The following is a 17,591-nucleotide window of genomic DNA, read 5'->3' as shown; positions in this document are numbered from 1 at the left end:
TATTTAAACCTCAATTTCCCACTAGTCTATCAGAACTGAAGAAGCTACTCGGATAAGAGGCAAAATGTCTTTAAGAAATTCTACAAGTCCATTTGCCTTTATTTAATGCCTTTAGGGTCTCCTCTTTTGGGGTGAAGAAGGGGGATAAAAGAGGGGGAAACAGAGATGGGAATGGGGGGGGGGGCATAGAGAGGAATAGAGGGGGGACATAAGAGGAGGAAATAGAGATGGGGGGGACATAAGAGGAGGAAATAGAGATGGGGGGGACATAAGAGGAGGAAACAGAGATGGGAATGAGGACTTCTATAGGGGAGTAGAGTAATGGAAGGAGGGTGAAGAGAAGAGGAGTGAGGGTGTGTTAGAGGGAGGGGAGACAGTCATGGTGGGGCAGGGAGGGCAATGGAGATCTACTGTGGAGAGGATAGAGAAGTGAGGATGGTTGAGATGGAGGAAGGATGAAAGGAGGAGGTTACATGGAGGGTGGAGGGAGGGCGGAGGTGGAGGGAGCAGCTGAACAACTAGGAGCCTCCTCGTCCACTCTCGTGTTGCTGGATCTGCACTTTCTTCGCAGCCAGCTCCAGAAACCCTTCTTTTCTTTCTTTTTTGACTTTGGGGGCTCAGTGTCTTCCTTTACTTCAAGATCTTTCTCCACCAGGTCTTTTTTCTTCTCTTCCAAATCACTGTTTCTCTCTCCCAGTGTCTCACCTGTCTCCTGCACGTTGTTCCTGGAGGAGTCCAGTTCTTTCATTTTCTCTTCCAGTTCTCTATTTTTCTCCTCCAGCTCTTTCAGCTTGCCGTTTAGTTCTTCACTTCTCTCAGCCATTGCTTTATTGTTGGTCTCCAGGTCGTTCTTCTCCCGCTCCAACTCCTCATTCTTCTCTGTCAGTTTTTCGCTTCTGTTTTCCATTTGTTTCACGGTCTCTTCCAGATGTTTAACGTTTTCCTTCAGTTGTAAGTTTTCTCGCTCAACGTCTTCACTCTGGTTTTTCAGATCTTTCATTTTCCTCCCCATTTCTTTCTTAGCCTCGTCCAGATGTTTGTTCTTGTTCTCCAGTTCTTTCATCCTTTGCTCCATCTCACCGGTCTTCTCCCACATCTCACGTCTATTTTTGAACATTTCTTTCTTAGTCTCGTCCAGCTCTTTATTTTTCTCCTCTATTTCTTTATTCTTTTCTTCAAGTTCTAGGGCACGCCTGTCTGCTTCCTCGTTAAGAGGGTCTCTCTTTTCCTTCCTCACTTTTTCCTTCTCCTCCTCCAGAGACTTCTTCTCTTCCTCTAACTTTTCTTTCTCAGCCAGCAGCTCTGTCCTCTGAGACAAACTCTCCTTCTCCTTCTGGAGCTGAAGGATTTGTGAGTCTCTCTGGCTGAGCTCCTTCTTCAGCTCAGTAACCTCCACCTGGAGCTTGTCCAGCATGGTGTTGTGACTCCGTGGAGGTGTCTTGACCATCGGCTCGTGTGCTGTGGTGTTTGTCTGCTTCTCCAGCAGCTCCTTCAGTCTTTCATTCTCATGCTTGATGAAGCTGTAGTTGTTTTGGAGCTTGTACTTTTCGCTGACAAGCCGGCCGTTCTGCTTGCGCAATGAATTTACGTGGTGCAGCAGATCGCGCACTTGAATGCACAAGTCCAGGTCAGTTTCGTCCCCAGTGAAGGCAAAGAATCTGGGGGGGGTGTTATTTTCAGGAGTCATTGAAGACTCCTGTCTGTTGATTGGGTTGTATCTTTGGGCCATTGATGCGGGTAACAAATACAACGTAGAATTAGCCGTACGCTTTTTTTGAAGTCTGTAGATGTCTGATGTAGAGTCAAGGTCTCTCACAGGTAGTTTTATGTCTCACTAACCGTTAGTCGATAATGTGAACAATGTTAAGTAACTGTGCGGGCAGTCTAGTATAAAGAAATCTGCAGTGTGAGATCGTCATGTGATGTCGTCAATTTGCCTTTGATGTCACCCTTAAGTGATCATGTGACCACACTTATTTTGCCTTTGATCTCAGGCTACATTCACTTGTTTGCTCTTGAACATGTTGCCTAGCAACGGGGGTTCCATGGGCAGTGCTCTTAAACATGGCCGACACGGTTGTTCTAAACAGAAACACAACATTTACTTGAACTTTCTACAACTGAAGTAGTCTGTTTTAAAGTGACAAAATGCTGTAACCTACAAGTTAAATCTATCTTATTATTGCTTTTTAGTAAGGTAAAATAAAAATAAAAAAAATATGTAAAAAAATGTATGTATTAGATTTTTCTTTTATTAATTTTTGAAGTGTTACAAATCTTTTATTTGTAAACGAAATAACACACAAAACGACACCTTAGTGTCATTACATTGATTAGAAACGGTGTTAATTTTGACAGCCATTTTTGATTTAGTCTGAGTCATTACTCCACCGGACAAATCAGACAAACCTCTTTATATTGGATTCAAGGGCTGTCAGGACGGCCCTCTGCCTTGTGTTCTATTGGTTTGCATGTCTGATTCAGGACACATCAGGATTGGCCTTATCTTTGCTTCCTAGGCTGAATATGAGACACCAGCTGTGTTTGTCCCTCTGTACTCGACAACTTCATATTTGTAATAATGATCTTTATTTCTACCTCACCTTTCAAATCCAAGGTGAGGCAATGACCACAGTGCCCTAACTGTGACCCTGCTGGAAGTTGACATTTTCCAGTTTCACTTGGAAACATTAATACTGTCTACATTTACGTGCTGTACCTGTTGTGACAACTGAACAGTTTCAAATCAGACATGTTTTTTTGAAAACTATTAAATTTTTGTAACTGTACTTTACTATATACTCTGCTACTGCACAACCTCTCTTATAAAACACATCATGTTGCGAATGTTTATTTCCTGTGACTAACTCGTGTCAGTGCCGCATGCTTGACGTGAGCGCTTTTACACATTTACTGCCCTCTAGCGGCCGGAGGGAGCATTTGGTTTGTATTTATTTTAAAAAATCACAACTTTTAATAGAAATTAGCTAGAGACTCGCTTCTTTTTTTGACATACTCAGAAATTTATGCCGGGCCGGATTAAATGACCCAACGGGCCGGGTCCGGCCCGCGGGCCGTATGTTTGACATGCCTGAGCTACGGTGACAAAGTAATTTCCCTCGTGCATCATTAAAGTCTGTCCAAGTTTAAGTCTAAGTCTAAAAATCCTGACAAAAACCTTTGTAAAAATAAATAAATAAAGATATTGACAAAGGTTTAGATGCTAAGATGCTGAAGATGCTATTTTGAGATATTGTCAAATTGTATTACTTCACTGGACAAACCTGTATATGATGGATTCAATGACTCATTCATTTCTATTAATATTGATATTATTTTTGGGGACAAATCATAATTATTCCAACAGCTTCTTTGTCATGTGTTTTTCCGTGTACTGTTTTTTGATGTTCACAGACATTTTTTTACAATGTGTGCATTGTAAAATTCATCTCATCTGTACCATTCTTTCAAGAAAAGCTCAAAAATAGATGAGATAATCCTGCACAGAAACGTGAACCCTCTTAGTCAGTTTGCTTGGTAGTTTTCCAGCCACTGCACTGGAGCCCTCAGATGTCATACTGAATAGACAGAAGTGACAGCCTTATAAGAAACAACATGAAACTCTTACCCCACTGACTAATTGGACAATTAAAATGTATTAACATGAAGTTGTTGTTGTGAGAACTCCTGTAATGTGTTGCAGTTGTATTTTGCTCTTAATAGATAGTGAAACACACACATTCACACATTGAAAAGGATTGTTTGTATAACATGACAAAATTGTAAATAACATGACAGACTAAAAATAAATGAAAAGCAGAAACACATTTTTTTTTTTTTTTTTTTTTTTTTTTTTTTAAAGGTAATTGTGGGACAAACCGGGGTAACCCGGGGAAAACCCACAAGGAAGGGGGGGGGGGGGGGGGGGGGAGGGAGGGGAAGAAGGGGTAAGAAGGGGAAGAAGGGGTAAGAAGGGGAAGGGACTAAGAGGGGAAGAAGGGGACCCAGTGTGGGACAAACCGGAGTAACCCGGGGAAAACCCACAAGGAAAGGGGGGGGGGAAGAAGGGGTAAGAAGGGGAAGGGACTAAGAGGGGAAGAAGGGGAAGGGAGTAAGAGGAGACCCAGTGTGGGACTAACCGGGGTAACCCGGGGCAAACCCACAAGGAAAAGGGGGTGAAGAAGGGGAAGAAGGGGAAGAAGGGGAAGGGAGTAAGAGGAGACCCAAAAGACGTAGAATAAAGGCAAATGGACTTGTAGAATTTCTTGAAGATGTTTCGCCACTTATCCCAGTAGCTTCTTTAGTTCTGATAAACTACTGGGAAATTGAGGTTTAGATAGTTTTCCTATTTAAACCTCAATTTCCCACTAGTCTATCAGAACTGAAGAAGCTACTCGGATAAGAGGCAAAATGTCTTTAAGAAATTCTACAAGTCCATTTGCCTTTATTTAATGCCTTTAGGGTCTCCTCTTTTGGGGTGAAGAAGGGGGATAAAAGAGGGGGAAACAGAGATGGGAATGGGGGGGGGGGACATAAGAGGAGGAAATAGAGATGGGGGGGACATAAGAGGAGGAAATAGAGATGGGGGGGACATAAGAGGAGGAAATAGAGATGGGGGGGACATAAGAGGAGGAAACAGAGATGGGAATGAGGACTTCTATAGGGGAGTAGAGTAATGGAAGGAGGGTGAAGAGAAGAGGAGTGAGGGTGTGTTAGAGGGAGGGGAGACAGTCATGGTGGGGCAGGGAGGGCAATGGAGATCTACTGTGGAGAGGATAGAGAAGTGAGGATGGTTGAGATGGAGGAAGGATGAAAGGAGGAGGTTACATGGAGGGTGGAGGGAGGGCGGAGGTGGAGGGAGCAGCTGAACAACTAGGAGCCTCCTCGTCCACTCTCGTGTTGCTGGATCTGCACTTTCTTCGCAGCCAGCTCCAGAAACCCTTCTTTTCTTTCTTTTTTGACTTTGGGGGCTCAGTGTCTTCCTTTACTTCAAGATCTTTCTCCACCAGGTCTTTTTTCTTCTCTTCCAAATCACTGTTTCTCTCTCCCAGTGTCTCACCTGTCTCCTGCACGTTGTTCCTGGAGGAGTCCAGTTCTTTCATTTTCTCTTCCAGTTCTCTATTTTTCTCCTCCAGCTCTTTCAGCTTGCCGTTTAGTTCTTCACTTCTCTCAGCCATTGCTTTATTGTTGGTCTCCAGGTCGTTCTTCTCCCGCTCCAACTCCTCATTCTTCTCTGTCAGTTTTTCGCTTCTGTTTTCCATTTGTTTCACGGTCTCTTCCAGATGTTTAACGTTTTCCTTCAGTTGTAAGTTTTCTCGCTCAACGTCTTCACTCTGGTTTTTCAGATCTTTCATTTTCCTCCCCATTTCTTTCTTAGCCTCGTCCAGATGTTTGTTCTTGTTCTCCAGTTCTTTCATCCTTTGCTCCATCTCACCGGTCTTCTCCCACATCTCACGTCTATTTTTGAACATTTCTTTCTTAGTCTCGTCCAGCTCTTTATTTTTCTCCTCTATTTCTTTATTCTTTTCTTCAAGTTCTAGGGCACGCCTGTCTGCTTCCTCGTTAGAGAGGTCTCTCTTTTCCTTCCTCACTTTTTCCTTCTCCTCCTCCAGAGACTTCTTCTCTTCCTCTAACTTTTCTTTCTCAGCCAGCAGCTCTGTCCTCTGAGACAAACTCTCCTTCTCCTTCTGGAGCTGAAGGATTTGTGAGTCTCTCTGGCTGAGCTCCTTCTTCAGCTCAGTAACCTCCACCTGGAGCTTGTCCAGCATGGTGTTGTGACTCCGTGGAGGTGTCTTGACCATCGGCTCGTGTGCTGTGGTGTTTGTCTGCTTCTCCAGCAGCTCCTTCAGTCTTTCATTCTCATGCTTGATGAAGCTGTAGTTGTTTTGGAGCTTGTACTTTTCGCTGACAAGCCGGCCGTTCTGCTTGCGCAATGAATTTACGTGGTGCAGCAGATCGCGCACTTGAATGCACAAGTCCAGGTCAGTTTCGTCCCCAGTGAAGGCAAAGAATCTGGGGGGGGTGTTATTTTCAGGAGTCATTGAAGACTCCTGTCTGTTGATTGGGTTGTATCTTTGGGCCATTGATGCGGGTAACAAATACAACGTAGAATTAGCCGTACGCTTTTTTTGAAGTCTGTAGATGTCTGATGTAGAGTCAAGGTCTCTCACAGGTAGTTTTATGTCTCACTAACCGTTAGTCGATAATGTGAACAATGTTAAGTAACTGTGCGGGCAGTCTAGTATAAAGAAATCTGCAGTGTGAGATCGTCATGTGATGTCGTCAATTTGCCTTTGATGTCACCCTTAAGTGATCATGTGACCACACTTATTTTGCCTTTGATCTCAGGCTACATTCACTTGTTTGCTCTTGAACATGTTGCCTAGCAACGGGGGTTCCATGGGCAGTGCTCTTAAACATGGCCGACACGGTTGTTCTAAACAGAAACACAACATTTACTTGAACTTTCTACAACTGAAGTAGTCTGTTTTTAAAGTGACAAAATGCTGTAACCTACAAGTTAAATCTATCTTATTATTGCTTTTTAGTAAGGTAAAATAAAAATAAAAAAAATATGTAAAAAAATGTATGTATTAGATTTTTCTTTTATTAATTTTGAAGTGTTACAAATCTTTTATTTGTAAACGAAATAACACACAAAACGACACCTTAGTGTCATTACATTGATTAGAAACGGTGTTAATTTTGACAGCCATTTTTGATTTAGTCTGAGTCATTACTCCACCGGACAAATCAGACAAACCTCTTTATATTGGATTCAAGGGCTGTCAGGACGGCCCTCTGCCTTGTGTTCTATTGGTTTGCATGTCTGATTCAGGACACATCAGGATTGGCCTTATCTTTGCTTCCTAGGCTGAATATGAGACACCAGCTGTGTTTGTCCCTCTGTACTCGACAACTTCATATTTGTAATAATGATCTTTATTTCTACCTCACCTTTCAAATCCAAGGTGAGGCAATGACCACAGTGCCCTAACTGTGACCCTGCTGGAAGTTGACATTTTCCAGTTTCACTTGGAAACATTAATACTGTCTACATTTACGTGCTGCACCTGTTGTGACAACTGAACAGTTTCAAATCAGACATGTTTTATTGAAAACTATTAAATTTTTGTAACTGTACTTTACTATATACTCTGCTACTGCACAACCTCTCTTATAAAACACATCACGTTGCGAATGTTTATTTCCTGTGACTAACTCGTGTCAGTGCCGCATGCTTGACGTGAGCGCTTTTACACATTTACTGCCCTCTAGCGGCCGGAGGGAGCATTTGGTTTGTATTTATTTTAAAAAATCACAACTTTTAATAGAAATTAGCTAGAGACTCGCTTCTTTTTTTGACATACTCAGAAATTTATGCCGGGCCGGATTAAATGACCCAACGGGCCGGGTCCGGCCTGAGCTACGGTGACAAAGTAATTTCCCTCGTGCATCATTAAAGTCTGTCCAAGTTTAAGTCTAAGTCTAAAAATCCTGACAAAAACCTTTGTAAAAATAAATAAATGAAGATATTGACAAAGGTTTAGATGCTAAGATGCTGACAAGTGGTGTTTTTAGGTTAAGAAAATGTCAGTCTTATTTTTTTTATTTTTTTTTTTATTTAACAATTTACTGCATTGTCCATGAAAAAAAACAATGAAGAGTCTCCACTGTTATAGTGGTTCTTGATTTTATTTATGTATTTATACTGACCAATGAATTATTGCCTCAATCATTTTCACTAGTTCACAAGTATTTAAATCTAGAAAAAATATAATAATAATAATGGAAAATTCATAACTACTTCTATTTTAAATCTGTAAGAAACAATGTGATTTAAATAACAAATAAATTTAAATAAAATGAAAATAAAACCAAAGTAAATTCTTATTTTATAAACAAATTGATTAGTGACTAATTATTTAACACTTACATATTCAGATATATCAAGCAAAAATAATAAACCTTTCTGATTTAATCACCGCACGGTTTAAATTAAAACATTTTTATGTGAAATTGAAAGAATCGCTGGATGGTGATTGTCATGGTTATGGTTCTATATTGACTCTTTGCTTGATCTTCTTTGCTCGAACGTTTTCAACTTTGTTGCTGAACAAACTCGGAGAATCCCGAGAGAAGTCTGTAATTCAAAGAAACTGCATCTGAAGCGTAGATATCTTCACTCGAAATTCACCAAAGTCTGAGAAATGGCCATCCATAGGACGCGAGAAACTACTCCTCACCTAAGATCTGGCATGTTCTGAATGAACGCTATGGTAAAATCACAAAGATAACCTGTATGTAAACGAGGAGAGATACAAAGAGAAAAGGAATGCACGAAGGAGAAGACAAGGAGAAGAAAATAATATTGCTAATTTAGTATTTTGTGGTGATAATAGTATCGTAGTAGTATAATAATATAATAATAATATCTGACATCTGGTATAACATACAAACAGCTAATTAATACAGTTTAAGTGTCGTAACAACGATGGATTACATTTGTGTGGTACACACACACATTAAGAAAGAAAGAAAAGATTATATCTTTAAACATTAAGTTAGGGGAACAGGGTTTCAGTGAGAGTGGTGTAGCAGAAAGACATATATTAGACATTAATCTCAGAACTAATGCACTAGATATTTTTACAGTGAGCTTGTCTACAACATGCTCAGTTAAAGAACAAAAGTGAACTCTGACACTCTTAAAGAATACTTCAAATGACTTAAATGATCGTAAATGAAGTTTGTGAAGAATGGTGATTACAGTGAAGACTGCACAGCCGCCTTGACCTTTGAACTCAGGGTTTAATTGATCTGATGTCATAATTAACATGTCTGTCTTTGTCTCCTTGTAGCTGATCTGCTGGAGCCAGACACCGTCCTGGAAATGTTCCTCATCAACATGAGAAACCTCTGATCCTCTGATCGCTGCAGCATTGACTCCATTACCAAGTCGGCCCTGAGCCTCTACCTCAGCCTGCTGACGGGATCCAAAAAGTTCCCTGTGATCGATTATCGGTCACAGATATATCGGGACCCGATGGGATGTCTCCCCCACTCTACACCACGAAACCTCCCAGTCATCTGACCAGTCAGTCGAACAACCAGAGGACTTTTCCCCCTCTTCCACAAGTCACGGTAAGTTAGTTCATGAAATAAGTAACTGTAAACATGAAAACATCATTAGGACAACAATTTTAGGCCACACTTCATTGTCCCTTTCAAAAGTGTCCCTGGCCAAAATCTCCGGTGTAAAATAACTTTGCTATATCATCGCAGGTTTTGTCTCAGTAGTAGCATTACATGAGTGACGTTAGCAGTTTGCAAATAAGCACTGAAGGTTTACAGCTTAATATATGATAAAAGGATTTGATGAAGAAAGCACTAGTCTCCCCGACACGACGCGGGATCACTTATATTTTATCGTCGTCATTTTGTGTTTGTGTGTTTGTGTGTTTGTGTGTGTGTGTGTGTGTGTGTGTGTGTGTGTGTGTGTGTGTCCACAGCTGGGTTGGTTTATGGAGGGGACGAATGAACGACGTGTTTTGGGCATGCATTGCTGATCGGTGCATTGTTTCTCAGTAAATTAGAAAACCCTTTCCTGTCATTCCCCTTTTCCGTGCATGGTTGAAGGAGATTGGCTCACATCCACGCTCCACTCCGTGTGTCCCCTTGAGTCACATAAACCAGCACGGGTGTGTACAACCACTGCATCAACTCGCCACCCGCATCTATTTAAACTCCGTCACTTTGATACGTCCTTTTGCCCCGATGAAGACCTCCAGCTGCAAACCTTGGCTATGTCTGTTCGATAACACAATAAATTAAGTAACGTCAGGCATATTTAACATCAAGGCTATGAGTGTGCGGCGTCACTTCTCTAAATTCGGTGTTCGTGTTGTCAGTGTCTGTGTCTGTTATTTGTGGGGCTGCCAGCGCCACACGGGCTTTGCCTTTCAGCAATCAAGCGCTGTTTTAGACTTTGTTAAAAACAACAGCAGCAGCTGTAGTCAGCTGAGATCACGGTGCCGTCAGTTTTACATGCAAATATGAATTACGAACAATGAATGGTTCTCTATTTACAAATATAAAAATGCCAATGTTAAATAATGTAATTTTTTTCTTTCCTTTTTTTACACAGATGGCTAAAAAAAAGTAGCAAAGTCTGGAACTATTTTTCAAAAGCAGTGATAAGCCAGGGGTCTGACAAACCTGGCTAATACCACCAATATGTGGTATCACATGGAAACAAAACACAAAGCTCTCCGTGATGAGGCTACGCGAGTGACTGAACCAGCTGCACCAAAAAAGCTTGCCAGTAATACAATGCAGCAGGGTCTACCACAGATGTTTGACAAATGAACAAAATGGACCCTTGCAGATCCAAGAACAAAGAACAAATTGGTGATGGAGATGTTGGCCACAGACATACAACCATACAACATGGTTGAAGGTGTTGGAGTTTTCAAAAAGGTCACAGGCCTCCACTGAAGGTGATTACAGAACAAAACAATGGACAAGCCCATATAAGTATTATTGTTTGTTTAATATCTGGTTGCAGCAAAGCAAATGAGGTTGTTTTTTCTTTCGAACAGTAAAGGACTCAATCGCCTTGATAAAGGCTTTACCAGACATGTTTCCTTCACCTGTGGTTCCGCCATAAGTTAGGACATGCAAGTGAGGCTATGCTTCACATCCTTGAGGTAAGAAAAATGGTCATGTATGAGAATTAACAGAAAATAACAGAATATAATTGTGTTGTCACCCAGAGACAACATATTGACAACTCTCAAGAGTTTTTCATAAAAAAATAAATAAATAGATTTATCATTTTTAATGAGAAGGGTCGTAGAGTATGATGTTTCACAGACATTTTGATGAAATTAAGAAATACTTCAACACATACTTCACAGTGCAGGTAGTCTCTTATTCTCTGTTCTCTTCTGCTCAAAAGACAACTGTCAAATCATTTCAGAATAATAGAAAAATAACTGAATATCAAAGAGAATTATCATCACACCAAGTAGATTTACCAACCAGAAGAAGTTGTGGGGAAGTTGTTGTATTTAATGAAAAGCAAGAAAGTCAATCCATGCAGAGATATGGCATATCATGGTTCAGTGGATAGGAAATACTTCTTCTGAATTGTATTTGGATGTGTTAAAAAGGGCAAAGTAATATCATTATTTATTATTTGATTTGATTTATCTAATGAAATAATGTACGTCACTTCTGGTTGTATATTAATATTTTGAGGGAAATACCAAATTGTATTACTTCACTGGACAAACCTGTATATGATGGATTCAATGACTCATTCATTTCTATTAATATTGATATTATTTTTGGGGACAAATCATAATTATTCCAACAGCTTCTTTGTCATGTGTTTTTCCGTGTACTGTTTTTTGATGTTCACAGACATTTTTTTACAATGTGCGCATTGTAAAATTCTTGTTCCCTTGGATTTTTTTTTTTTTTTTTGTCTCATCTGTACCATTCTTTCAAGAAAAGCTCAAAAATAGATGAGATAATCCTGCACGGAAACGTGAACCCTCTTAGTCAGTTTGCTTGGTAGTTTTCCAGCCACTGCACTGGAGCCCTCAGATGTCATACTGAATAGACAGAAGTGACAGCCTTATAAGAAACAACATGAAACTCTTACCCCACTGACTAATTGGACAATTAAAATGTATTAACATGAAGTTGTTGTTGTGAGAACTGCTGTAATGTGTTGCAGTTGTATTTTGCTCTTAATAGATAGTGAAACACACACATTCACACATTGAAAAGGATTGTTTGTATAACATGACAAAATTGTAAATAACATGACAGACTAAAAATAAATGAAAAGCAGAAACACATTTTTTTTTTTTTTTTTTTTGTTAAAGGTAATTGTGGGACAAACCGGGGTAACCCGGGGAAAACCCACAAGGAAGGGGGGGGGGAGAGAGAGAGAAGGGGAAGAAGGGGTAAGAAGGGGAAGGGACTAAGAGGGGAAGAAGGGGACCCAGTGTGGGACAAACCGGAGTAACCCGGGGAAAACCCACAAGGAAAGGGGGGGGGGAGAAGGGGTAAGAAGGGGAAGGGACTAAGAGGGGAAGAAGGGGAAGAAGGGGTAAGAAGGGGAAGGGACTAAGAGGGGAAGAAGGGGAAGGGAGTAAGAGGAGACCCAGTGTGGGACTAACCGGGGTAACCCGGGGCAAACCCACAAGGAAAGGGGGGGGGAGAAGGGGAAGAAGGGGAAGAAGGGGAAGGGAGTAAGAGGAGACCCAAAACACGTAGAATAAAGGCAAATGGACTTGTAGAATTTCTTGAAGATGTTTCGCCACTTATCCCAGTAGCTTCTTTAGTTCTGATAAACTACTGGGAAATTGAGGTTTAGATAGTTTTCCTATTTAAACCTCAATTTCCCACTAGTCTATCAGAACTGAAGAAGCTACTCGGATAAGAGGCAAAATGTCTTTAAGAAATTCTACAAGTCCATTTGCATTTATTTAATGCCTTTAGGGTCTCCTCTTTTGGGGTGAAGAAGGGGGATAAAAGAGGGGGAAACAGAGATGGGAATGGAGGGGGGGGACATAAGAGGAGGAAATAGAGATGGGGGGGACATAAGAGGAGGAAATAGAGATGGGGGGGACATAAGAGGAGGAAACAGAGATGGGAATGAGGACTTCTATAGGGGAGTAGAGTAATGGAAGGAGGGTGAAGAGAAGAGGAGTGAGGGTGTGTTAGAGGGAGGGGAGACAGTCATGGTGGGGCAGGGAGGGCAATGGAGATCTACTGTGGAGAGGATAGAGAAGTGAGGATGGTTGAGATGGAGGAAGGATGAAAGGAGGAGGTTACATGGAGGGTGGAGGGAGGGCGGAGGTGGAGGGAGCAGCTGAACAACTAGGAGCCTCCTCGTCCACTCTCGTGTTGCTGGATCTGCACTTTCTTCGCAGCCAGCTCCAGAAACCCTTCTTTTCTTTCTTTTTTGACTTTGGGGGCTCAGTGTCTTCCTTTACTTCAAGATCTTTCTCCACCAGGTCTTTTTTCTTCTCTTCCAAATCACTGTTTCTCTCTCCCAGTGTCTCACCTGTCTCCTGCACATTGTTCCTGGAGGAGTCCAGTTCTTTCATTTTCTCTTCCAGTTCTCTATTTTTCTCCTCCAGCTCTTTCAGCTTGCCGTTTAGTTCTTCACTTCTCTCAGCCATTGCTTTATTGTTGGTCTCCAGGTCATTCTTCTCCCGCTCCAACTCCTCATTCTTCTCTGTCAGTTTTTCGCTTCTGTTTTCCATTTGTTTCACGGTCTCTTCCAGATGTTTAACGTTTTCCTTCAGTTGTAAGTTTTCTCGCTCAACGTCTTCACTCTGGTTTTTCAGATCTTTCATTTTCCTCCCCATTTCTTTCTTAGCCTCGTCCAGATGTTTGTTCTTGTTCTCCAGTTCTTTCATTCTTTGCTCCATCTCACCGGTCTTCTCCCACATCTCACGTCTATTTTTGAACATTTCTTTCTTAGTCTCGTCCAGCTCTTTATTTTTCTCCTCTATTTCTTTATTCTTTTCTTCAAGTTCTAGGGCACGCCTGTCTGCTTCCTCGTTAGAGAGGTCTCTCTTTTCCTTCCTCACTTTTTCCTTCTCCTCCTCCAGAGACTTCTTCTCTTCCTCTAACTTTTCTTTCTCAGCCAGCAGCTCTGTCCTCTGAGACAAACTCTCCTTCTCCTTCTGGAGCTGAAGGATTTGTGAGTCTCTCTGGCTGAGCTCCTTCTTCAGCTCAGTAACCTCCATCTGGAGCTTGTCCAGCATGGTGTTGTGACTCCGTGGAGGTGTCTTGACCATCGGCTCGTGTGCTGTGGTGTTTGTCTGCTTCTCCAGCAGCTCCTTCAGTCTTTCATTCTCATGCTTGATGAAGCTGTAGTTGTTTTGGAGCTTGTACTTTTCGCTGACAAGCCGGCCGTTCTGCTTGCGCAATGAATTTACGTGGTGCAGCAGATCGCGCACTTGAATGCACAAGTCCAGGTCAGTTTCGTCCCCAGTGAAGGCAAAGAATCTGGGGGGGGTGTTATTTTCAGGAGTCATTGAAGACTCCTGTCTGTTGATTGGGTTGTATCTTTGGGCCATTGATGCGGGTAACAAATACAACGTAGAATTAGCCGTACGCTTTTTTTGAAGTCTGTAGATGTCTGATGTAGAGTCAAGGTCTCTCACAGGTAGTTTTATGTCTCACTAACCGTTAGTCGATAATGTGAACAATGTTAAGTAACTGTGCGGGCAGTCTAGTATAAAGAAATCTGCAGTGTGAGATCGTCATGTGATGTCGTCAATTTGCCTTTGATGTCACCCTTAAGTGATCATGTGACCACACTTATTTTGCCTTTGATCTCAGGCTACATTCACTTGTTTGCTCTTGAACATGTTGCCTAGCAACGGGGTTCCATGGGCAGTGCTCTTAAACATGGCCGACACGGTTGTTCTAAACAGAAACACAACATTTACTTGAACTTTCTACAACTGAAGTAGTCTGTTTTAAAGTGACAAAATGCTGTAACCTACAAGTTAAATCTATCTTATTATTGCTTTTTAGTAAGGTAAAATAAAAATAAAAAAAATATGTAAAAAAATGTATGTATTAGATTTTTCTTTTATTAATTTTTGAAGTGTTACAAATCTTTTATTTGTAAACGAAATAACACACAAAACGACACCTTAGTGTCATTACTCCACCGGACAAATCAGACAAACCTCTTTATATTGGATTCAAGGGCTGTCAGGACGGCCCTCTGCCTTGTGTTCTATTGGTTTGCATGTCTGATTCAGGACACATCAGGATTGGCCTTATCTTTGCTTCCTAGGCTGAATATGAGACACCAGCTGTGTTTGTCCCTCTGTACTCGACAACTTCATATTTGTAATAATGATCTTTATTTCTACCTCACCTTTCAAATCCAAGGTGAGGCAATGACCACAGTGCCCTAACTGTGACCCTGCTGGAAGTTGACATTTACCAGTTTCACTTGGAAACATTAATACTGTCTACATTTACGTGCTGCACCTGTTGTGACAACTGAACAGTTTCAAATCAGACATGTTTTTTTGAAAACTATTACATTTTTGTAACTGTACTTTACTATATACTCTGCTACTGCACAACCTCTCTTATAAAACACATCACGTTGCGAATGTTTATTTCCTGTGACTAACTCGTGTCAGTGCCGCATGCTTGACGTGAGCGCTTTTACACATTTACTGCCCTCTAGCGGCCGGAGGGAGCATTTGGTTTGTATTTATTTTAAAAAATCACAACTTTTAATAGAAATTAGCTAGAGACTCGCTTCTTTTTTTGACATACTCAGAAATTTATGCCGGGCCGGATTAAATGACCCAACGGGCCGGGTCCGGCTCGCGGGCCGTATGTTTGACATGCCTGAGCTACGGTGACAAAGTAATTTCCCTCGTGCATCATTAAAGTCTGTCCAAGTTTAAGTCTAAGTCTAAAAATCCTGACAAAAACCTTTGTAAAAATAAATAAATGAAGATATTGACAAAGGTTTAGATGCTAAGATGCTGACAAGTGGTGTTTTTAGGTTAAGAAAATGTCAGTCTTATTTTTTTTATTTTTTTTTTTATTTTAACAATTTACTGCATTGTCCATGAAAAAAAACAATGAAGAGTCTCCACTGTTATAGTGGTTCTTGATTTTATTTATTTATTTATACTGACCAATGAATTATTGCCTCAATCATTTTCACTAGTTCACAAGTATTTAAATCTAGAAAAAATATAATAATAATAATGGAAAATTCATAACTACTTCTATTTTAAATCTGTAAGAAACAATGTGATTTAAATAACAAATATATTTAAATAAAATGAAAATAAAACCAAAGTAAATTCTTATTTTATAAACAAATTGATTAGTGACTAATTATTTAACACTTACATATTCAGATATATCAAGCAAAAATAATAAACCTTTCTGATTTAATCACTGCACGGTTTAAATTAAAACATTTTTATGTGAAATTGAAAGAATCGCTGGATGGTGATTGTCATGGTTATGGTTCTATATTGACTCTTTGCTTGATCTTCTTTGCTCGAACGTTTTCAACTTTGTTGCTGAACAAACTCGGAGAATCCCGAGAGAAGTCTGTAATTCAAAGAAACTGCATCTGAAGCGTAGATATCTTCACTCGAAATTCACCAAAGTCTGAGAAATGGCCATCCATAGGACGCGAGAAATTACTCCTCACCTAAGATCTGGCATGTTCTGAATGAACGCTATGGTAAAATCACAAAGATAACCTGTATGTAAACGAGGAGAGATACAAAGAGAAAAGCAATGCACGAAGGAGAAGACAAGGAGAAGAAAATAATATTGCTAATTTAGTATTTTGTGGTGATAATAGTATCGTAGTAGTATAATAATATAATAATAATATCTGACATCTGGTATAACATACAAACAGCTAATTAATGCAGTTTAAGTTTCGTAACAACGATGGATTACATTTGTGTGGTACACACACACATTAAGAAAGAAAGAAAAGATTATATCTTTAAACATTAAGTTAGGGGAACAGGGTTTCAGTGAGAGTGGTGTAGCAGAAAGACATATATTAGACATTAATCTCAGAACTAATGCACTAGATATTTTTACAGTGAGCTTGTCTACAACATGCTCAGTTAAAAAACAAAAGTGAACTCTGACACTCTTAAAGAATACTTCAAATGACCATTTCACATGTTTCAGTCACTTAAATGATCGTAAATGAAGTTTGTGAAGAATGGTGATTACAGTGAAGACTGCACAGCCGCCTTGACCTTTGAACTCAGGGTTTAATTGATCTGATGTCATAATTAACATGTCTGTCTTTGTCTCCTTGTAGCTGATCTGCTGGAGCCAGACACCGTCCTGGAAATGTTCCTCATCAACATGAGAAACCTCTGATCCTCTGATCGCTGCAGCATTGACTCCATGACCAAGTCGGTCCTGAGCCTCTACCTCAGCCTGCTGACGGGATCCAAAAAGTTCCCTGTGATCGATTATCAGTCACAGATATATCGGGACCCGATGGGATGTCTCCCCCACTCTACACCACGAAACCTCCCAGTCATCTGACCAGTCAGTCGAACAACCAGAGGACTTTTCCCCCTCTTCCACAAGTCACGGTAAGTTAGTTCATGAAATAAGTAACTGTAAACATGAAAACATCATTAGGACAACAATTTTAGGCCACACTTCATTGTCCCTTTCAAAAGTGTCCCTGGCCAAAATCTCCGGTGTAAAATAACTTTGCTATATCATCGCAGGTTTTGTCTCAGTAGTAGCATTACATGAGTGACGTTAGCAGTTTGCAAATAAGCACTGAAGGTTTACAGCTTAATATATGATAAAAGGATTTGACGAAGAAAGCACTAGTCTCCCCGACACGACGCGGGATCACTTATATTTTATCGTCGTCATTTTGTGTTTGTGTGTTTGTGTGTGTGTGTGTGTGTGTGTGTGTGTGTGTGTGTGTGTGTGTGTGTGTGTGTGTGTGTGTGTGTCCACAGCTGGGTTGGTTTATGGAGGGGACGAATGAACGACGTGTTTTGGGCATGCAT

At 40.7% G+C, this 17,591-nt stretch overlaps 1 protein-coding gene across 1 annotated transcript; it reads right to left on the bottom strand.

The window, feature by feature from the left end:
• Nucleotides 1-310: 310 nt before the first annotated feature.
• On the bottom strand, nucleotides 311-14,304 carry LOC125006935 (golgin subfamily A member 6-like protein 6). The gene is made up of 3 exons (XM_047583470.1): nucleotides 13,126-14,304; nucleotides 4,231-4,234; nucleotides 311-733 (listed from the first exon to the last, which is right to left on the bottom strand). The coding sequence occupies exons 1-3, from the start codon at nucleotides 14,106-14,108 to the stop codon at nucleotides 470-472; spliced, it is 1,251 nt and encodes a 416-aa protein (XP_047439426.1). The 5' UTR covers nucleotides 14,109-14,304; the 3' UTR covers nucleotides 311-469.
• Nucleotides 14,305-17,591: the final 3,287 nt, after the last annotated feature.

Source organism: Mugil cephalus, chromosome 4 (genome assembly GCF_022458985.1).
Source record: "Mugil cephalus isolate CIBA_MC_2020 chromosome 4, CIBA_Mcephalus_1.1, whole genome shotgun sequence".
In the NCBI taxonomy this organism is placed as follows: Eukaryota; Metazoa; Chordata; class Actinopteri; order Mugiliformes; family Mugilidae; genus Mugil; species Mugil cephalus.
This window is presented reverse-complemented; position numbering and strand designations above follow the sequence as displayed.